Genomic DNA, 24,151 nt, shown 5'->3' with positions numbered 1-24,151 from the left:
GGGATATCAAGGAAGTATGTGACCCTCTATAGTTCCTTGGATCATCCATTCAAAATACATATTGGATTAATGTGGTGTATATATACACAATGGAATATTATTCAGTCTTAAAAAGGAAGGAAATTCTGGCATATGCTACTTCATGGAATGAAACTTAAGAACATTATGCTAAATGTAATCAAAAGCACAATGAGGTGTCACCTCACACTGGTCAGAATGGCCATCATCAAAAAAATCTACAAACAATAAATGCTGGAGAGGGTGTGGAAAAGACGGAACCTTCTTGCACTGTTGGTGGGAATGTAAATTGATAAAGCCACTATGGAGAACAGTATGGAGGTTCCTTAGAAAACTAAAAATAGAACTACCATATGACCCAGCAATCCCACTACTGGGCATATTCCCTGAGAAAACAATAATTCAAAAAGAGTCATGTACCACAATGTTCATTGCAGCACTATTTACAATAGCCAGGACATGGAAGCAACCTAAGTGTCCATCGACAGATGAATGGATAAAGAAGATGTGGCACATATATACAATGGAATATTACTCAGCCATAAAAAGGAATGAAACTGAGTTATTTGTAGTGAGGTGGACGGACCTAGAGTCTGTCATACAGAGTGAAGTAAGTCAGAAAGAGAAAAACAAATACCGTATGCTAACGCACATATATGGAATCTAAAAAATGGTACTGTTGAACCTGGTTGCAGGGCAGGAATAAGGACGTAGATGTAGAGAATGGACTTGAGGACACAGGGAGGGGGAAGGGTAAGCTGGGATGAAGTGAGAGAGTAACGTCAACATATATACACTAGCAAATGTAAAATGGATGGCTAGTGGGAAGCTACTGCGTAGCACAGGGAGATCAGTTCCAGTGCTTTGTTATAACCTAGAGGGGTGGGATATGGAGGGTGGGAGGGAGACGCAAGAGGGAGGGGATATGGGGATATATGTATGCTTATAGCTGATTCACTTTGTTGTGCAACAAAAACTAACACAACATTGTAAAGCAATTATACTCCAACAAAGATATAAAAAAAGAACATTATGGTAAATGAAATAAGCCAGTCACACACAAAAAAGCAAATACTGTATGATTCCACTTATATGAGGTACTTATAGTAGTATGAATAGAGCAGTCATATTCATGGACATAGAAAGTAGAATAATGGTCCAGGGATTGGGGATAAAGGAGAATGAGAAGTTATTTAATGGGCACAGAGTTTCAGTTTTGCAAGATGAAGTGGAGATGGACTGTAGTGATGGTTGCACAACAATAAGAATGTATTTAATACCACTGAACTGTGCACTTAAAAATGATTAAGATTGTAAATTTTAACTTTTGTATATTTTACCACAATAAAAATATAGAAAAAAATTTTAATAAAATTGTACTGTATTCAGTACTAGCGAAAAGAGATGAATAAAATCACACTGCCATACAGAAGACAAAATGTAATCAGATAAAAACAGAGCCTGCTAGGTTTTTTATGTGGTCTGCAGAAAGTGCTAGTGTGGCATGGAAGCAGAGATATGGGAGTGAATAGTATTGTCCAATGGGAATGGAAATTGTGGTGGGTGGGAAAAGAGATAGTGGTATCTTCAAAAGCTTCATAGAAGAGTTGTTATTTGAGATGGCCTTGAAAGGAGAATAAGAATTTAGAAAGATAGCAGAGAAGGTATTCCAAGCAGAGGAACAGGGTTATTGAAAGAATGGAACATTAGTAAATTGAGAAAAGTTCTGTCTGGTTGAAACCTAGGACCAGTGGAGGAGAGTGGTAGGAGATGATGTTAATGGAATAGCTATGAGGAGGCAACACTGTCCACCACATTAGAGGGTGTGGACTTCATTCTAAATCAATGGTCTTAACCAGAAATGCGCATCAAGATCACTTTTAGAGCTGACACACATACATATACCAATATTTATCACTTCAGACTTGGTTTTGTTTGTATAGAGTGGAGCCTGGGCTTCTTCATGCTGTCAAGGCTCCACAGTGATTCAGAGAGGCTCCCAGAATCTCCACTGTAAGTAATAAGACATTATAAAAGGTTTTATTATTAAGATGAGAGATGTCACTTAGCTCTGATGGCAATATGATTGATGACCTAGAGAGGGTGGGACTTGCCAGTAAGCATACAAGGTAGAAAATTCCTAAAGTGCTGCGAGCTAAGGTTCTTAAAGAGCTCATGACAGTCTGAATTTAGACAGTGGCAGTAGGGACAAAGGCATTCAGAAAGTTAAAACTACTGGACTTGGTGGTCAGTGAGATGTAATGGGTAAAGAGAGAGAAATCAAAATTAGAGCTCAGATTTCCACATCAGACAACTGGGTACAGGTGGATCCACTACTGAGATAGTAAATATTGGCATAGGTACTACCTACAACATCTGGCAGATTGACTATCAAAGAGTAGGTGCTCAATAATTGTTGAATGAATGAAAAATCCCTAGTAAACCAATGATTATACAATTGTGGATGAAAACATGACTAAGGGTTGGTTTATGGATAAGCTTTGTTGGGTTTGGACAAATCTAGATATCTGGGGGAGGTGGAGTGGAAGGTTGTGAAAAAGAAATGCAAAACAGAGGGTACCATCAAAACACAAAACCCTCAAAGGTTGGAAAGTTTAGGCTCGGTTCCAAAAACAGCAAATGGTTCAGTTTGGCTTTAGAATAGTGAGAGATGAGACTGTAAAAATATAGGGACTCCATGATGTCATGTGTCTGAAAGTCAGTCTGAGGAAGTTGTAATTAATTAAGGAGGTGATGGTAAGTCATGGCTTTTGGGCAGGAGTCTTCCATGATCTTTAGGATCATGTTCTTTTGGGAGACTCTTATAGCAGCAGTGGGATAGGATGGATTGGGATGGGAAGAAATCTAAGGAGGAAAAGATCAGTTAGAGGCTATTATAAAGGATGAAGCAAAAGATAAGAAGAAGAAGCTGAGCCATGATGGTCACGTGATTTCTCAGGCAGGAGCAGATTCAAAGGATAGTCAGGAAAAAAATTAATATGCAAGATCAGGCCCCAGAATAGGATGGATGGAAGTTAGAGTTGAATACAAGGTGGAACCTGGGTGGCAAAGCATTGTGGCCTCAATGAACAGCAAAAATTCAAGTCAGGAAGATGAGCAGTTTCAGGTGAAGACAATTGATTCTGAGATGGCAGCAGGATGTCCAGGTGTATAAATATTTCGGATACCAGGAAATGCAATATTGCACTTCACAAGACAGACTGGGGCCCGATATTTAAGCTTGGGAGCCATCTGGTACAAGTGATAAATGATGTGTACAAGTGGATAAGATGGCCAAGGAAACAGAATAAGCCCAAGAAAAAAGCCATGAGAGGATGCTTACCCTTTGCTGGGTGAGGAAGGGAGTGAAAGCAGAGCTGTCTGAGAGACACAAGAATAATCTGGGAAATGTGCCTCTAAGACAACAGGAAACAGAATTTCAAAGGAAAGAGTGGGAAATAGAGTCAAATAGTTAGCGAATTGGAGGAGGTAGGGGAGAAGTGAGATAGGGCAGATGGTCTGTTGACAGGTGAGGGAGCCTGGGTGGGGTTGCAGAGGGAAGGAGTGGAGGAGGACATGAGGAAGCTGCACTTTTCCATAGTGTTTCTGATGCGAGAGTCAGAGGTACTGCTAGGATGGCTCTTGGCACTGTTATCATTTGGTTTCAAAGAACTCAACAGATCCATTTCTTCTCAGTCGTCATATAACTTTCATTGGAACAACAGGCCAGGACTATGGGTGCAAACAGATTTAGGAACACTGATGTCTGAAATCTAATTCATGAACACTCCTGGGTCTTATCATTTCCTGAGAGGAAATAGTCAAAGTTAAAATGACCATTTTGCATGACAATATGTGTGCCAGAGCTATGTGTGGCAAGTAACTGGATAGCACCACGGTACTCATTGAACCAACCTTTTTGTTACTAATTTGAAATGCTATTTTTATCATAAACCAAATCCCATATGGCTTTGTGTCTATATCTGGACTCTCTGTTTCATTCCATTCTATACCAAACCTCCTGGTATTTGATTGGGATTGCCTTGAGTTTATTAATTTAGTTGTGAAGAACTGGCATTTTTTACAATATTCAGTCTACTAAAAAGAGGGGTACTTAAGCCTTCTTCTATGCCCCTCAGTTGAAGATAATAATTTTTTCATGGAGGTCCTAAGCTTGTCTTTTTCAGTTTACAGCTATATATTTCCCTTTTGAGTTGCTATTGTTAGTGGTATTATTACTATTTTTTTTGTATTGTAAGTGTGTGTGTGTGTGTGCGTGTGTGTGTGTGTATGTGTAAATAAGAAAGATGTAGGTGCATTTTCAGATAAGCAATAAAAATTGTAAAGAAACAATCTAAGGCAAATTGAAATTTTTAATAGCATCTGACCTTCACTGAGCTGATACACATATAAAAAAATCATTTTGGATAATACTATCATGTAAAACAGAAAAAAAAAATGTTTATTTTACCTGTGTATTGCTAATTTTTCCTTCAATAAGACAAGCCATGACTGTATTTGGAGTTAAAGTGTGGTGTCTGTTTAATCCTGGTCCTACCAGTGAGCTCGCTTTCCTCCTAATGCCACACAAAGCCCAACTAGACTCTGGCTCTTTCCACAGAAAAGTAGCCCTGTTCTGCCCTGCTGCTTTAATTCATGACCATGACCATGACCATGACCATCAGTTTTTCAGTGTCTCCTCCTGAGGTGCTGGTGGAATAGGCTGAAGGAGCTGCAGCCACAGCAGTCAACCCCCCATAGCAAATCACACAGACAGAGGTGTTTTCACATGGTTTGATGGAGCTGGGAGACAAGAAAGGTTTCAGTTTTTTCTTTTTCTTCATCCCAGTCCTTTGGAACTTTTCAATTTGAAGAAAAACTGAAAACTATCTAACAAATCCAGATAAGGGGTCAGCAAACTTTTATTGTAAACAGCCAGACAGGAAATGTTTTAGGCTTGTGGGCTATATGGTCTCTGTTGCAGCTACTTAACTCTGCTGTTGTACCATGAAAGTGGTCATAGACAATAAGTAAATGAACCTGGCTGTGTTCTAATAAAACTTTATTTATAAAACAAGTGGTGAGCCAGTTGTGGCTCATAGTCCAGATTTGGCCTATAGGTTCATGGTTTCCAGATTCCTATTTTATTTTATTTTTTTCATGTTCGTTATATATATTTTTAACATCTTTATTGGAGTATATTTGCTTTACAATGGTGTATTAGGTTCTGCTTTATAACAAAGTGAATCAGCTATACATATACATATATCCCCATATCTCTTCCCTCTTGCATCTCCCTCCCTCCCACCCTCCCTAGCCCACCCCTCTAGGTGGTCACGAAGCACCGAGCTGATCTCCCTGTGCTATGCGGCTGCTTCCCACTAGCTATCTATTTTACATTTGGTAGTGTATATATGTCCCTGCCACTCTCTCACTTCGTCACAGCCTACCCTTCTCCCTCCCCGTATCCTCAAGTCCATTCCCTAGTAGGTCTGTGTCTCCATTCCCGTCTTACCCCTAGGATCTTCATGACCTTTTTTTTTTTTTTTCTTAGATTCCATATATATGCGTTAGCATACGGTATTTGTTTTTCTCTTTCTGACTTACTTCACTCTGTATGACCAGATTCCTATTTTAGACCAGTATACTTCCAGACCATTCATTATTTGTACTTCAAAAAATCAAAAGCAATGTACTTGTCCCCATGGGACTAAAGATCACAGGATGCAAAGCATTGGAGTGAACAAAATAGAGTAAAATCATCAAAATGATTTCTTATCAATCCTTAAATGAGTCTGAGCATAGCTAGCCCTTGTTTCCTTTATGAAACTCAAGAGGGATCACAGTATATAAAAATACACATATTACATTGTGGTATGATCACTGCTTTGAGGAGGGAGAGAGAGGTGAATGAAAAAAAATCATTATTAGTAATGCAAACATTTGCTCTTACTTACCAATCCTGTACTGCATTGAAGGATTCTTCATTTGTGATGTCATACATTAAAATAAAGCCCATGGCTCCACGATAATAGGCTGTGGTGATAGTCCTGTATCTTTCCTGGCCTGCTGTATCCTACAAAATAAAAATAATAATCTATCAAAAAATGAGGCAATAACCTTCTGGGAAGTGATTGATTATTCCCAAAATAGTCATAACAGAGAGTCTAAATTGTATTTACAGTGTATAGCTATATATGTTTTTCAGTCTTGTTTTTCCTAATGATTTTCATATGGCCGCTCTGCAGTATTATGAGCAAATCTTTTTTTTGGGGGGGGTGTAAAGAACTAGCTCAAAGTACCTTCTACATATGTTCATTCCCATTAAGGAGCATTTAACTATAGAAAAGAAAATAAGAAGAAAGATCATACATATCAAAATCCGTGGCTTTGTAGAGTTTAAAACCAGAAGAGTACATTAGCTCCATCATTATGTATTTACTATCTATCTGCTAAGTACAAGCCTCTGTGGGGAAAAAAAAAGAAAAGGACCTTTTATGAAAAGGTCCCTGCATTTAAAAGCATGCAGTGTAGTTTCCATTTATTCAATGGTAAAATGACAATTAAAATACCTACTCTGTGTGGGTGTTTGAGTTGTAGAGATCTGGAGTTCCCACTCTCCCATTAGAGAGCTGGGGGGAACATGCACAAGCTGCTGAGCCTCTATTAACTCAAACCCCCTAAAGTCTAGCATGCTTGTTAGTGTGACCTGAAATAATGCATGGAAAGTGCTCCTGACACAAAAAGTGTCCAATAAATGGTAAGAACTGGCAGTTATTCCTAAAATTGGGGAAGGCAAGGCTAACACAGGATGGTAGATGGCAGCTTACAAATGCAGGGGCTCAGGGCCTGCAAAAGAGTCTCATGCAGCAGTGAAATTTGAGGATCAGAGACAGCTACATCACTGAAATGACCTATATAGGTCACAGATACTGCACGGTGTAGTTGAAGAAATTATTCCTCACTTCAACTATTGCTCCTTTGTCTTCTCAGGATCTGGGTTATAACTTATAACCCAATGCTCCTTGGCTTCCCCCTCTACCACTTGCCCAGAGGATTGGGCTCTGATTTCTCTGTCCTAGTATTCTAGGTGCTTAGCATTTTGGACAGAAATGTCACCTTCTTTCTGACTCTGGTCTGGGTCCTCTTTCTTCCCTTCTCCCAGAGATGCCTCCTTTGTACACAAAGTGCATCCCAGTTCCTCCTAAGGCAATATTAATAGGTCTTAAAGGGAAAGCTAATGTGCTGGATGATTCAAGAAGTTCCTTAAGCATCAAAATGAAGTGAACATCTCCTGGGTCTCACTCTTAGAACAAGCTCATGTTGGACACACTGTTCCTCACCCGTAGGGCCCCTCCTGCTCAGATGCTTGCACTCTACCTCGGACTAACAGTAGGAAACTCAAGAATGCTCACAATTTTCTCCTAATTTGTGTGGTTTATTCTCTTTGGCCCCTGAAAGTTCCGAAAATGGTAACCATAGAAGGCTGAGGAAATCAGCATATGATTCCAGGAGGATGTGGCCGTGTGAAATAAAACTTGAAAATTAGCAAAGGGTGTGACTGTTCATGAGCAACAATTATACTCTACACTTGGAGCAGGGATAAGGCTGGCCTGATTAGAGGTGTTTATTAGGTAATATTATTGAAATAAGTTTCCAAAGGTAAGATAAAAATAGATTATGGTACCCAAAATAGCAAAAATGAAGCAAAACAAACGAGGAAATTCTTTCAGAACAATACCACTAATTGGAAGAAAATAAAAAGGAAAGTCTAGATTTCACCACGTGAAAATGTGACCATTCCTTGAATATAAAAAAAATTCTGGGCTTCCCTGGTGGCGCAGTGGTTGAGAGTCCGCCTGCCGATGCAGGGGACACAGGTTCGTACCCCGGTCCGGGAAGATCCCACATGCTGCGGAGCGGCTGGGCCTGTGAGCCATGGCCGCTGAGCCTAGGCGTCCGGAGCCTGTGCTCCTCAACCTGAGAGGCCACAACAGTGAGAGGCTCGCGTAACGAAAAAAAAAAAAAATGCTATGAAGAAAATTGCAATGATATATAATCAAGTGATATTTGAATATTTTACTGTACTTTACTTAGTATTTTATAAATATGAAAGTATAGATATTAGAGATAAACGTGGAAATAAAAAACTGCATGTAATTGGGACAATTATACAAATTTATTAGACAGAAAGAAGCCAATCTTGAGCTTATTTGGATATTTTTGGATATTCGTTGGATATAATTCCATTAACAGTATATCCAACTGTGAAATGAAGGAGAAAGTTAGAGAACCAAATGCCCAAAGACTGTATTTAAAAAGCAAGGTATAATTAGAGATTGTGTAATATATTTTAGCTCTCTGGGGAACAGAACCCCTTATAACTAGTCATTCTATTTTAAAACTTAGGCACTTTTGTCTTGGGTTCATATTTTTCAGAATACATTATCTATAAAATTACCATTTTTTTTCCTACTGTGAAGTAATTTTAAATAGCTTTCTTTATCTCTTGGTAAAATATCTTTTTGGGACTGACCGAGTAGCCTTCTTACAGGTTAGGGACCCCCTTCCTGCTGCTTTCTCTATACAAAAGACAGCTTTCCCCCAATCTCTCAATAGGAGAAAACAGCCAATATGCCCGAGGCACTGCTAAAAGGTGAGCCAGACCCTTCCTGTCAAGCATGTCTTCAGTACAGACACTAAATAATGTTGTGTTGAAAAACTATGACATTTTCTCTCTCTTCTTGACCTCTTCCAGTGATGGCTTCCTCCTTCATAAGATGTTTATTTTGACAGTAAAGAAACTAGATCTAGTGTTAAAAAACATATCAATTTCACACTGGAAGTGTATTTATCTTCAAAGGAGCAGAAATCAAGGTCCTGTTACATTATGATTGAGATGTTACAGGAAACCACGGGTTTGGATAGCCATTATGTATCAAAATTTTAAAACAGAGAGAGGAGGACAAAAACAGCTTTTAAGAAAAAGAAAAAAAAAAAGATTTCAGACAGCACTTAAGTCACAGCAAGGGGCAGGACCTTCCACAGGATTCTGACTTAAACCCAGAAACACAATCTAATTGGAGGTAGTTGTCACCTCAGAGCTCTCAGGGAGAATAAGAAATTGCACCAAGTAGGGGAAGTGTAGTAAGAAATACAAAGAGGAAATTTCCTTTCCAAATGCAAAGAAAATAAAAAGAGTAAAACTAAGCTAATAAACAGACACTAGTTAGCTCTGCATTGGTTTTGAGTACTGAAAACAATTTTAAGTTTACAAACTCAGTAGCATTTTCTTTCCCATTATATTAGGAAGAAAAAGGAGTCAGAAAAAAATACCTCATTACATTTGACATTTACTAATAATGATAGAAGGTTATATTGGAAAGAAAAGAACATTTATAATGTCAAGTGCCATTAACGTAATTAAATGTGAGAATCTCAAAAGGTAACTGACTAAAATGGTACTTCTCACTCTGCTCAGGAAAATGGCTCTAGACTCTGGCTTTGCCTTGTTGTCCTGCCCAGTTGATTCTAATTACTAGAGATACCTGCTGGTTTCCTATAAATGTAGGCTTCTAGTGATTGAAAAACACAACAGGAAATCTTTCACAAAAAAAGGGATAAAAATATGATTTAAAAATGAAAGCTTTCTTCCAAGAGAGTTAGCTTTCATTTTTCTCTCTTTTAAGAAAAAATAAAATCATCTTAGCTGGCTTAAATATTTTGACTTCTCAATCATGTTTTTCGGAGGAATTTTTGGCTTAAATGATAGGTTTGATTAGCAAATACTTGAATATCTGTCAAGAAAGAGCTCTAAAATGGAAAACATTAGCAGTTTGAGAAGTAGTAGCTAGGAACATTTTCAGTTTGAATTTTGGCATTTTTGTCTGTTTTTGCCTTATGTTTTCTTTCTCTGGTGAAACGTTTTATTTTTTTAACTGCATGTAGTGCATTCTCAAACACTTCTGAGGTCACACAGAGATCATGTTCAGTTTTAGGACTGAGGAAATAGCTTTCATTTGTAAAATCTGGGTTATATTGTAATTTGTTTTTGTTTTGGTGGTTACTTCTCTCTGTATTGGATTAAAGGGAAAATGGAAGTAACCATTAGTAAAGAAACATAACTCAAATAATATCACTACCATCAAAATACATTTATTGAATGTCTAGACAGAGAAAAATAGATTGAAGGACAGACAATCCTGATACATGATAAAGTAGGTAATTTTATGGGTGGAGAAACCAAACCAGAACACATTGGTGTTAACTGATCAACAAAGGTAACTTAATTAAGCTAAAGAAAATAATATATAATAATCCAAAGAGGAAATCAACAGCAATGTAGGATGAGAACACTGCAACATAAGACATAAAACACATTTTATCTAGTGAACTTCTAAATAGACACAAATATGTGAAATGGAATAAAACACTCAGTCATTTAGCATTCAAGCAAGTAGCAATCTTTTAACTTGTACCTTGCTACCTTCTACCTGTAGGAATTATTTTGAATCATCAAAGAAAGATTAAATTATGCTCAATATAATTTAATATTAATGCTGATTGGTTGATTGATTCATTCATTCAATAAACAATAAGTGAACACCTATTACCAGTTACGGACTGTGATAGATATTTATTAAATTTACTTTATGTATTCTAGACATATTTTTGTATATTTAAAAATTCTACACTTTAAAAGCATTTCATTAATCAGGATATCATATTCCTTACATGTCTACAAAATATTAGACATGAAATATCATTTCTAAAGAACCAGACAGCCTAGCAATTTAAAATTGTAACTGAGACCATCTGCTCAGTGGTGAGGTTCTCCAATTCATAGTCACAGTTATGGGTTGTACTGTGTTCCCCCCCACCAAAATATGTGTAGTCCTAACCCTAGAATCTGTGAATGTAATCTTATTTGGAAATAGGGTCTTGGCAGATGTAATCAAGTTAGGATGAGTTCATACTGGGTTACGGTGGGTTCTAATCCTATGACCAGTGGCCTTTCAAGAAGAGAAAACAGAGACACAGAGAAGGCCACATGAAGGCAGTAGCAGAGATTGGAGTGATGTATCAACAAACCAAGAAACGTCAAGGATTGCTGGCAACCCCTAGAAGCTAGGAGAGAGGCATGAAATGAATTCTCCCCCTAGAGCCTGAGAGAGAGCATGGCCCTGTGATACCTTAATTTAGGACCTCTAGCCTCCAGAACTGTGAGACAATAAATTTCCGTTGTTTTAAGCCACCCAGTTTGTGGTACTTCATTACAGCAGCCTAGGAAACTAACGCAGTCATCGACCCCAGTTTGCAATCTTCATGATCAGGGCAAAAGCAATATAAATTTCACAGCTACCCACATACCCCTTTACTACTTCACAGGAGAGAAAATATAGAAGATTAACAGTAGTCTTATTGAGAAGCCTAACATAGTCTCACGAAGATGTTATGCTAAAATGCATAACTATATTCCATTTATGAAAAATTAATTCTATTCAAAAAAGGTGAGTTGATATATCTTACTGCTTTAAAAAGATCTTAATAAACATGAATACATACATATATTGTTCTTAGAAGGACAGAGCACCATTGCTTGAAGCGATACACATTATATACTGTTTCACGTTGGAATTTCATCCCCAAATTTTTGAAATGCTGTTACAGAAAAACCTAAAGTCATAACATATACTGAGACGCTACTCTCCAAAACAACAGAAACAACAAAATGCTGATTATTATACATTACTTCTTTTAGGTGATGTTACTTTCCTCCCAGTTGTATTTATTTTTTAATTTCCATAAATAGGCAGGCATAAAGCAGCATTGAACATAGTCTGATAAAAATAGTAAGCAAAACAGGAAGCTCAAATATTTTATGCTTTCTTGTTGCATGCTTATTTTTGGAATAAGAACTTTTTTTCCTTACGGCAGTTAATCTTCCATTAAAATGAAATTTACAAACCACTTTTCCCTACTGATCTTGCACAGTCAGTTTGAATTCATTTACAGACAGTTATACAAGCATCTGTAAATGAAGCTCACATTTTAGAAAAGAGTTCTAATAAACTGGCCTCTAAATAGTTCTTTGATCAATATAGATGTTCTTCTTACCTATTGTCTTTTATCCATCCTCTTCACACCAGCCGATTTTATTGATCAGATTTTCTTGGCATGATGTTTAGCTTTGAAATACCCAAACCTTCATTTTACAATGGCATCCACTTCCAAGTAAAACCCTAATAAAATAACCCTGAGGCACAAGGATAAAACTTGACCTATTATTTCTTGGCAGTGTTACCATGGCAATTCATCTTTCCTGGAAGAGAGGAACGGTTGCATATAGCTCTTTTATAGGGGGCCTTAGACTATATTGTCAGTGACAACCTAACACATCTACCAACTGTGTGTTTCTGCTCATGAAAGTTGGAGACACTTTTCAGTAAACGCCATTTCAATGCTCAGATGAACTCTCTTCAAGACCTTAATAAAATTTACAATCAAAAGCATGTAAAGGCATCTTCACTCATTTAAGAGCTTGTTATCTAAGAACAATTAACACAAAGGCAGAGAAAGGTGCCACTTTTTCTTTCTTCTTTCTTTTTTTTATTTATTCATTTTTTCGCTGCGTTGGGTCTTCATCACTGTGCGCAGGCTTTCCCTAGTTGCGGCGAGAGGAGGCTACTCTTCGTTGCGGTCCAAGGGCTTCTCATTGCGGTGGCTTCTCTTGTTGCGGAGCAGGTCTCTAGGTGCACGGGCTTCAGTAGTTGTGGCACACAGGCTCAGTAGCTGTGGCTCGCAGGCTCTAGAGCGCAGGCTCGGTAGTTGTGGCACACGGGCTTTGTTGCTCCGTGGCATGTGGGATCTTCTTGGACCAGGGCTCTACCCGGTATCCCCTTCATTGGCAGGCGGATTCTTAACCACTGCGCCACCAGGGAAGCCCTGCTTTCTTTCTAATTAATCTTTTCGACATTCTTCTTCTCAGTAGGATTTTGATTATGCTCAACTTTGTCAAAATCTAGGACATAAATATTTAAATGCAGGCAGCTTGGAGCTTTTAGTCAAAATTGGTGATTGTTTTTCTTCACAGAACGCAATTCTAAATGCTTGCCAGCAGATCAAATGTTCTGTGTTTTAAAGGATAATAGGCTTTTGAGTGGGATTCTTATTTATGCCCTAAAATTGGCAACTAAGACTCCAACCAAACTTCTTACAAAGGGATGGAGCTTTCACTTGCACAGCCATGTGCCAGTTGGTTGGATGGATGTCTGCTTAGGCAATGGAATTGCTGATCTGCGCTTATGTAGGGGTATTTGAGACCTGGAGAGAGATGGCAGGGTTGAGGAGGGGGAGGAGGTAGAGGAGCCCGGACTTCCCACAGGTTAGCAATAAACACCACAGCAGGCAGCTGCTCTTGAGACATCTTGCCATTAAGCCACCTCTGAGAGGGCTGTCTCCTGGAACAGGCTGGGGAGGCGATGAGGAATACTAACAGAGGCAAGAGGGGTCAGAAGGAATGTTAACAGGTTCTGGCTGAATATCTGGCACATTTTAGCTGTGTGAACTTAGTTTTCTCACTTGCGCCTCTGGGCTTTGATGTCTTCATTTGTAAATGAGAAAATAAATTTTCTAAGTCTGTTTCAGCTCTCAATTCATAGAATGTCTTTAAATACATTTTCTGCTCTTCTAGGATTTGGGGGTTAGTGCATCAGAATCTTTTTACTGGTGAAATCTGTCCATTAATATTTATCCTAATTACCACTATCTTTGCATAGATGTGTCCTATCTTATTTTACATTTGGCTTGATTTTCCTGTAATTCTTTCTATTCATTTCCTGCTTTCTCTTTGGCTGAATGTTTTTCACTTTTTTCTAATTTTATTCTTCCCTTTATTAGTTTGGAAGTTATACCTGCTATATATAAAGTGATTATTAACATTTCAAAATTTATGTTCAAAAAATTTAATTATATCTTTATCTTTATTTACCCAAATTCAAATATTTATAATAATCTGTTAGTCATCCCTTCCCATTCTACATAATAATGCTGTACAATGTTCCATATTCTAATAATATCTTGACTTTTTACCCCATGTTTTACAGACATTATTCATTTATATTTATCCTATGTTTTCCAGTTTCCCTGCTCACAATTTCTTCTTTTCAATATATATTAAACTACCGTTCCATACTTCTGAAGTGCATTCTTCAGAAATCTCACAGGTGAAGGTGTTTTGATAGTAAATATTCTCCTCCTGCATGTCTGAAGATATATTTATTTAGCCATTATTCATGAATAATGTTCAATAAATATATATTATTGGGTGTAAATTCTAGTTATACTCTATCTGTTCTTTATAGCATTATGCTATTGTTTATAGACTTCAGTTGATACATTCAAAAATATGCTATCACTCTAATTATTCTATTTTAGGTAAACTGTTTCCTCTGAAGCTACTGTTAAGGGTTTCCCTTCATCTTTGGTGGTCTTCAATTTTGCAATGATGTGGCTACACTTACAATTCTTTTATTTATGTTGCTTGGGGTTCACTGTGATTCCCTATTTTGAGGATTCTTGTCTTTCAAAATTTTAGAAAAACATCCAGTCATTATCTCTTCAAACTACTTTTCTCCCATTCTTTATTTCCCCCCATTTATTTTGGACTTACAGTTAGAGATCAGGAAAGTAAGGTGACCACACAGCCTGGGCTTCTCAGGAAAGTCCCAGGTTATGCCTTGTGGTAGATCAATGAACATTTAAATAATGAACTTATTGACTCAAAAGTCTCCTGGAACTTTTTCAATTTAATTCATATTTGAAAACAGGCCTGGATCTATAAAACAAGTTCATAGTTTCTGACCTGGTTTCTGTCAGTTCTGAAGAGTTTGAAAAAAAGGTTTGAAAACGTTCTAAAGGTCAGCTGAGTCACACATTGTAAAACTTGGTAGCTTTAAAATGAAAGCAGAACTGGGTATAAAATATACGCTGTGGCAAGAGTCTGCCTCTAGAAAAGGAGTGTTTCTGTTTCTCGTTAGGTCTCTGCCCTGATAAATCATCACATTAGCTGTTCAGCTTATTTTTTTCTCTGATCAGCTTTCTTTAGTTACGCATGTTTAAAAGTGATTGTGTCACTCATTGCAGGTCAAGATCACAGGCTGGCATCTGATTCACTGGTGTTTCATGTGATTAACACAGTCGTTAAAAAACTGTAAGCCAACATTGAAGAATGTGGAGATTTTTACACAAAAGCCCAGATTTCCAATTTCTTTTGAAAAATTTTAAAAGATGGTAACAAACTGCTGTATGGCCATTGAGAGCTGAGGCTGGGTAGCAGCTGCCTCTTTTATACGGTCATTTGCCTTTCTCTCCTTTCTGCTGTTGCCTGTTCCCTAAGGCACTGCTATTTGAGATCACCCAGCACCTATCATCATAAGTATTTCTGTTTATCCTCTGTTCAAAACCATCCTATGTCTTCCTTTCAGCCTGAGGATAAAGTCCAAATTCCTTAGGCTTTTTCCCATTTGGCTCCATCATCCCTTTCCAATTTTATCTTTACATTTATATTTATCATATGTGTTTATTCTTCTTTTCGATCCCCTTGTGTCAGAATTTGACCATGTTCCTCAAACCACGCCCCCTGTGTTTTTCTGACTTCCATGTCTTCTTCATGTGTGTATATGCCTCCACATGTTTGTCCTTTTGATCTTGTGTTTTCATCCTCAGTAGAATCCAAGTATATCTTTAAAAACATGTGTTATCAAATACCTATTCTTCTTATTCTTCTGTACTGTCTTAACCAAAGAATAAAACTAGTTCTTAACCTAGCCTAGGCAATTTAATGCCTAGGTGAAAGTTACATTTGGGATCAAAATTTATACAAGGAAAAGGTCAGGTTGTCTTAACAAATCAATATTCTGTCTGGGTTAACTTCTTGTTAAAAACTAATCAAACACTGGAAATCTATATTCCTAACATTATACTGGGTACTGAGAAAAATACAAAATAAGCATCCATATGATACAATCTCTAAAACAAAGAGTTTGTATTTTCCACAAACTGCCAAAATAAAGCACGTAAAGTGATCTGAGACCCTGGCTGTATTTGCAGTGTTTATTGTATGATGTGTGCAGTCTGTGCTAGAGGGGTTGACTGAAATGAGCTGGAAAAGGCTCCAGGAAAAGGTAAGGCCAGTCCTCAGGGATGAGTAGGTTTTCAAGGGCAGAGGTGAGGTAGTTAGCAGACACGACCACAGCTGGGATCATGGAAAGACCATGGGAGCGACAGGGAGTGGAGAGACTGGCATTGATGCTTATCCTTCGTATTTACTTACCTCAATCCCTCTGCAGGGATAAAAACAATGTTTATTGTGAAGTATTGCAGAAGGCTTTGGTTTGGTACCTGATAATTCACCAGGCACTGCAAGTGGACCGTATGATTCCCTACTCCCTTTTAAACTGTAGTATCTTGTGGGAGAAACTGAGAACAGATTCTGCTTCTTCTAGAGCAGGATCCATAATCCAAAATGGAAGAAAGAAAATGTAATCTATGACCCAGTACCAGGTGGATTAAGTAATTAAACCCTCTGAATTTTCACTTTCTAGCTAAAATAGGGATAATATTATCTACCTATCTACCTTCTCAAGGTTGTTGTAAGGATTAAATAAATGAACATATTGAAAGGCTTCTAGCACACACTAGGTGCTCAGTAAATGTTTTTTTGTTTTGTTATGTTTTGTTTTTCTAGAAGCAGCAATGTGTGGAGGAAAGAACAAGGATTTGGTGTTAGAACACCTGGGTTCCTACTCTGGCTCTGAGACTCACATGCTGAGTGATTTTAGAAATATCACCTAACCTCTCTGAGAATCAGTATCCTGATTTCCAAAATGAAATTAGTAACTGATACGGAGTTGAATTGCAAGTTGCAAATGACAAAAGTTCTCTGTAAGCTATAAGTTCTCTGTAAACTATAGGTAATATCATTACTAGTGAATGTGTTGAAGAGTACAGAATTGAAACATGTCAAATTCCAATAGAAAGTGTTTGTTAAATGTAACTGGATCTCTCAGTAGTACATTGTTCCTTATATCTCCCATCTCCCAGACAGGAGAGAAAATAAAGGTAGTTGTCCTTCAGAATCACCCAGAATCTACATACCCTCATTTTCTCTCTCCACGCCCCCTTACATAAAAAGGGAACAGAATTCAAAGATGAAATACACAATCGTGACAATTACTTGATTATGCTTACTAATTTCTTTAAGATCCTCTGCACAGTCTTATTTTTATGATTGTTTTGACCTGCATTGAAACAGAAGGCCTAATGAATAACAACGGTGTTTCAAGGTAAGAGGAATGATTTCCACATCTCAGACTACTGCTCATTGCAGTTGATAAGAATCATTGAATGACAAGTACTAACTATGTCCAATGAATGAAGTCTCAAAAATACATAGAAAAACAAAGGGAAATGAAAAGGTAGAAACCAGATGCTATAGAAACAGAAGTCGCTGTAGCATCGCATTATGTGCTCCGAATCCAGAGAGAGAAATCTCGGAGCAGGCAGCTGGCTGTGCAGCAGGCCTGGGCAGCAAGAGGATAAAGTAACTGTATGGCTCTGGAAGGAGCACAGGAAGGCCAGGGAGAAGTTTACTTTGGAAAGGCTTCTTGACTTGACCAGAAATAGTACTACTATCAATAATGGCATATATTTCTCTTTTTGAAGTGGGTCTAATATATATTTATTTGTTTCTTTATATATAACCTTCATCATAAATAATTCAAAAAAATGAGATGACATTACATCCAAATGAAATATCTAAACATCAAAGGCAATTTTGAGTTGTTGAGTACTATTTTACAAGTTGTTAAGTTGGTAGAAAATATTAAGCCCATTGCCTGGCATTCAGGAAACAGGGACACTCAGACTCAGGCCTCACCCAGCATAGGGCACTTTCATGTGTGGTCTTTGTGACCTCACATTTCTGTATGAGATTATATAGGATCAAATTTTATACAGCACAAAGCCATCCAGGGTCTCCTAAGATCAATGGTAATTGCAAATAAGCTTTGGAGATCACACAGCTAAGTAGAAGACAAACCTTGGCTTCTGCCTACTTTTTTGGTTATGTTGAAGCCATTGAAAGATAGTTTCAATGGCTATTTAAGCAGTTCTATCTTTCTTTTCTGTTCAGTTCTGAACAGACACCCGTGCAGAGTTGAGGCTGGGGCTCAGCTTCATAATTAGAGGGACTGAAATCGAAGGCGGAGGTCAGAGGCGGGCTGCAAAGACGATTATAGGGTTAAAGAGAGACGTGCCCAAGGGGAACAACTCAAGGAGCTTTATTAAGTCTGAAAGTGACTTCCTTAGAACTTCAGTATTTTGAAGACTTTCTGATAGAACATGGGAAGTGGCTCTTTTCTTTGTATAAATCTTCATTCAAGACAGGACTGGACTTATTGGGGGAAATGGGGCCTGGACATTGGCTGCAAGGTTTGTGGAAGCTGGAAAGGCAGACAGGATATCCAAGGGCTGGGCTGTGAGTTATGGAGGCCCCTCTGGGGAGGCAGAGGGGCCAGAGCCGGGAGAGGAGAGCCCCGTGGGCACTCAGGGCCCCTTTAACATTGTTACTATGGATGCTGCTTTTGAAAGGGTTGAAACCTGAGCACAGAACCGAAAGAAAACAAAATCTAAAGGAGAAGCCCAATTTGTATTAAAACATGATACAATCTAAATCTAGAATAACATCTATAGAATTTATTCAACCTGAATTCCATTTAGGGGTTAAATCTTCTATCAAGTCAGAAAAAGTAAATTTCCAGGAGTCATTACAAATAAATCAACCACATTATCTCCAGATCAAATAAAAAAGAGCCTGTATTGAATTGTATGAAAGAGGACACAGATAGGCAGATTTATGCTGTACAGTATATAAAACACTCACACATTAGCCTTTTCCATTTAAGAAGCAAGATGAACTAAGATGAAGAAAATCATTCTTGATGTGAAATAAAACACATGCATAAAGCAACATTTAGTTTTTATTTTTCATAGTAAAAAGTTACCCAAATCACTGTATTACAAATAGGCCAAATAGACCTAAATCATTTGCCAAACAATCTGACAGCCCATAAAATCATTCTTCCCACATTTAAATTTCACTAACAACATGGCTGCTGGCATGAGAAGCCTGAAAGGGCATTCATATTCCAACTATAATTCAGATTTCTACTTTCAGTGCAGAAAGTCCTTTTATGGCTTGTGTGCTTGACAAACATATTTTTCTTACCATGTCAACAGAACTCTACTGCTTGAATAGCTTGATAAGCAGAGTCAGAGAGCAGATGCACGGGCATCTACTGATCCTTCTCCTACAGGAAAGACAGAAACTTCTCCAGCTGGGTAGCGCTCAGCTGGAGGATGCCAGGCCCGAGGGTCATGCTGTGCTAATAAGGTCAGGCTCTGATCCCTGTGTGTTCTTAATTCTGCCCGATTACACGCTCAACCTGGTGAGTTATTTCACAAATGTGAGACGCAGGCAGATGGGCAAGGGTGTAAGGCTGGATTTGCACAGATCCGTCATCCTTCATAAAAGGACAAATGAATGATTCTTTATATCCAAAGAAAATTCTAAGCTACTTCCGAAGAACTTGACCAAGTGGGTCAGAGTTTCTCCCCTTTTGGAACCAAGAGCAATAAATTCTGATGCTCAGAGTTGGCTTGGAGGGACAGATAAGATGGAGAGTTACCTATTATCTTCAGGGAAATTTTAGGAGACCTATTCTTTCTCACTGGCTTATATAAAAATTACATTTGGTCATTTAAAATAGAGCCACACTCTGAGAAGTTCTCCTTCGGTCGATTTGGTGGTAGAGTCTGGGGATGTGCACTCTCTCCAGGTACCTTTGGTCATTCTGATGCTGTTGGTTTTACTAGTGCTGAATACATTTGAGGTTCAGGGACTCTGGGGTTAGGTGGTTTGGGTTCATACTGTGGCTCCACCACTTACGAGTTGTGTGGCCTTACAAAAATCAACTCATCTCTCTACACCTCAGTTTCCTCAACTGTAAAATGGGATCATGATAGATTACCTCTCAAGGTTGTTATGAAGATTAAATGAGCTAACACAGGCAATTTGTTTACTATAAGAGCTCAGACTAGCAAGTGAGCAATACATGGTAATTATTGTAACTCCCAAATGCTCTTTCATTTTTTAAATTTTCTTTCTTATATGCAATGTTTTATCTATTGATATGTTTCATGCTTATATTTTGGGTTTTTAAAGTCACTACAGAATATACAAATAATGCATATGCCATATATATTGTGTGTATACTATTATATACATATATATATATTATTGGTGTGATACATCTAATTTTGGATGTCATTTTTTTCAAAAATGTGACTACAAACCACTGTAAACCATTCTTATTTAAATAAAATGTGAGTGACCAAGAAGTAAAGATGTCTTATACTTAGTCATTCTTTGCTAAAACGTGATCTTTTTTTTCTCAAATGGAAATGAGATTACTGCTGTGGTCTTCCAATTTGTTTCAAGTGGACAGGCAAACATCTCTGAGCTTTAAAACTTTCTGCCAGAAGACCTACTTCAATGTGTCCAAGAAAATTTAAAAAACAGAGACAAGCAAATAAAAATTTGAAATTGCCACAGAAAGAAAAGCAAACATATAATGACTAAAAGTTTGCTTGGGCCTTTATCCAAGCTGGTTTTTGAAAAAGTATGAAGATTCTTTTTTTTTTTTTTTTTTTTTTTGCGGGCCTCTCACTGCTGCGGCCTCTCCCACTGCAGAGCACAGGCTCCGGACGCGCAGGCCCAGCGGCCATGGCTCACGGGCCCAGCCGCTCAGCGGCACGCGGGATCCTCCCAGACCGGGGCACGAACCCGTGTTCCCTGCATCTGCAGGCGGACTCTCAACCACTGCGCCACCAGGGAAGCCCAGAAAAAATTATGAAGATTCTTTGCCTCAATGGTAAAAATGATTGGAGATATATAGATTTTGATCAAAATAGAGAAACTTACTAAGAATAATAGGGGTTGCCTCATGAACTGGCGAGTACTTCGTCACTGGACATGTTTGAACACAGGCTGGGTGAGCAATGTTAAGGATGTTGTAGAAGAGAGTTATGCATTCTGTAAAGCGTTAGACTACACAACCACAAGATTACAGAAGGAAAATGATAGATGGTGTTAAAGTGGTGAAACTGGGTATTGGAAGGTTCGTCATGTTTTTGGTAACTACAAAGAAGTAAAGAAGTTACTAAACATCTGTGAAAAGATAAGGAGCTCAGATTTTGGACATATTTTATTTTAGCCCTAGGTGGAAACTCCAAAGCATAGATGTTCTAAAACCAAACAATCTATAAATAGGTATGTCCTCATTATATTACAAACCTACTTTTTTTTCCTAATAACTCTTCTTGATTACTGGTTTTTCTGCTTTTCCTATCATACAAGTTTCAGTGATTCAATAAGGGAAGTAGCCATTTACCTGTAAATAAAGATATAAACTTGGGATGGGTGCCCAAAGCAAAAGGTGAAAAATATGTTTATCCAGAAGGTGCTCAAACTCTCTCCTTCCAAGACCGTTGTCCCACAGCTTGTAGCTGAAACTGACTGACCTCTCCTCTTAATTAGTGAGATAGTAAAGCTTACTATTCAACATGGCCACAATAAGTCACTCCTTAAGCAAAAAAAAAAGAAAATGTTTCTATTCTTTGTATTTCCTTTACACTTATTACTAGATCACTCAATGGTTATTGACACTAGATTAATGTGCATTTAAAAAAATTGTCCCAACTATCCCTCAAACCATCAGAGAAACATTACAAGTCATAAAATCATAATTTTAAATTGGAGGCACCAACAATGTAATATCGAGTATCTCCTATGATTAAATGAACTACAAGGCTACTATGAGCAATCTAAAAATAAGAGGAGGTGGATTGGTCAACATATAATCAAATGCAGCCTAATCTCTTGATCATAGGAAGATGGATACTTCAGGCATAAGCACATTAATATGTAAAATTTAATTTGCTCCATTTCCAGAAACAAGTTAAATTAGGTTAGACACCAGAGGGCCGCTTTCCAAAGAGACAGGAAGAGAGGGAGGATGGAGAGGGAATCAGAGCAAGTGGAGAGAGGAGGACAGGAGTGCTTGGGAACAAGTCATTCTATTCAAGGAGTCCTTTCAACAGTAAGTTTGTGTGTCATCTAGTTCTACTTCATAAACCCAGTTCCAAGAGACTTACACTCCCTCCAAAAGAATTCTCTTTATCCTTATAATATTCGCTGAAACACACATTTGTTTTATCGTGGATTCTGAATTCAAGTCCCTCTTACCTGCTTTCCTAATAAATAAGAAATCCAAATGCCACAATGTCAAGCTCATCATCAAAAAATTTTAAGAGTTTATAAAAGAAAGACAATTGTTTGTAGATTACCAGTAATTCCATTTAACAGTGATATTGCAAAACTCCTGGCCATGAGACAGAAGAATCTAGTTCACTTTTGGACTAGTCACTTATCTCTAACTGCTGAAATAAAATTCACTGTGAGAAGCTATTTTCTTCCTGGAGGTCAAGGTTGCTTTGCCTACTTAAAAAATAAGAACTCAAAAAATACTCTATGTGATATACAGTTATTTCATTAGTCGGTTGTTTATCTAAAAGTATTTTGAGAGCAGAGATTTCCTGAAGAAATATCTTTCTAACATATAATAGGATGTCATAAATAACCAGATGGTTAAAAACATTATTACTGAAGATTGAGGAAAAAAATCAAAAGATCATAGTGATGGTCAAAAATAATAAATTATGTTCTCCTTTGCTTTGATGAAATTGGTTCTGGATATAACACTGCACTGTCACTCGCTTTGAACCTACCATCCATGAAACCAAGCAAAAGGAAATGCATACAGTTAGCTACGAGCTTGAAATTCTCTCTGATTTGGTAACACGTTTCTCATGGTGTTAATTAATGGTGAGCACAGCACTGTCCAACAGATCGGTCTTTTCAGTATTGAGCAAGGGGCCACAGCTCCTAATTCAAACTGGAGCTAAATGTCCAGCTAGAGAGTGACTGAAGGTTACAGCAATAACAAAAAGAGGAAGAGCTAGCTCTCCTTTAGACTTCTGAAAATATGGCAAGCAAAATAATTCAGGCAAAATAAAAGTCATTTTAACTGTCCATCACATATCCCTCTCTTTTTGTTTTGACTGCAGCTCTGGAATGGAATAGAATTTCAGCACCAGAAACGTTCCGCACAGATCATTTGTACAGCATTTTTGCTTTGTTTTGTTTTGTTTTTTATCTAGACTTTTAGCAAGTTTAATGTTTATAACAAACACTGTTGTCTATAACCACTATACTGTACATTAGATCTCCAGGACTTATTTATCCACTAGTTGCAAGTTTACATCCTTAAACAACATTTCTCCTATTCCCCCACCCCCGTCCCTGTTAACTACCATTTTATTCCCTGTTTTCATGAATTCGGCTTTCTTAGATTCCATGTATAAGTGATATATACAGTACCTATACAGCATTGTTTTTGTGTATCTTTACTTATAAGATTCTCAGTGCTTTCAAGAATTGTGTTTTAGATTATTTTCCGCTATTTAGATTGCTTTTCACCTCACTAAACAAGGAGAATGTTTTCCTGCTCTGGAAATAGAGATATCTATGCAGTTTATTCTATCAGAATCCTTTAATGTGGAGCTCTCACTGCTTCCTCTTATCTGAGTACACCAGCAGGCAAACTTAAGAATTATGGACCACAGATTACATGCTGTATGCAGTTAACAAAGGAGACTTCATGGCTCTGCAGTTTTCATAATTACATTAAAGCCAGGCGTGTTTCTCTTTAGACACCAAAATGTGTTTTTATAAAGAAATTGGTTTTAGGATTTGTCATTAGAAAGTAAATAAGCAAGGATTAAAAAGGCATTTACTGTGAGGAAACAGAGGCTCGACATAAGTCACCCAGCCGCTACAGTAAAGCACACTCCAGTCTGCAGGTGGAAAGGGCTTTGAACTTGGTGTCAGAGGTTCTTTTTGGGTTACAGGCTCAGTTCTTTCACAAACTGGCTCTGAGACTTCGGAAAGGTC

At 37.8% G+C, this 24,151-nt stretch overlaps 1 protein-coding gene across 2 annotated transcripts in view; it reads right to left on the bottom strand.

The window, feature by feature from the left end:
* RAB3C (RAB3C, member RAS oncogene family) overlaps nt 1-24,151 on the bottom strand; it is a 302,467-nt gene that overhangs the window by 164,167 nt on the left and 114,149 nt on the right. For both annotated transcript variants that reach the window (XM_067030998.1, XM_059060471.2), the window contains exon 3: nt 5,976-6,094. In XM_067030998.1, the coding sequence (XP_066887099.1) occupies nt 5,976-6,094 (119 nt within the window). The remainder of the gene's footprint in view (nt 1-5,975; nt 6,095-24,151) is intronic.

The sequence above is a fragment of the Kogia breviceps genome, chromosome 4, assembly GCF_026419965.1.
Source record: "Kogia breviceps isolate mKogBre1 chromosome 4, mKogBre1 haplotype 1, whole genome shotgun sequence".
Lineage (NCBI taxonomy): Eukaryota > Metazoa > Chordata > Mammalia > Artiodactyla > Physeteridae > Kogia > Kogia breviceps.
This window is presented reverse-complemented; position numbering and strand designations above follow the sequence as displayed.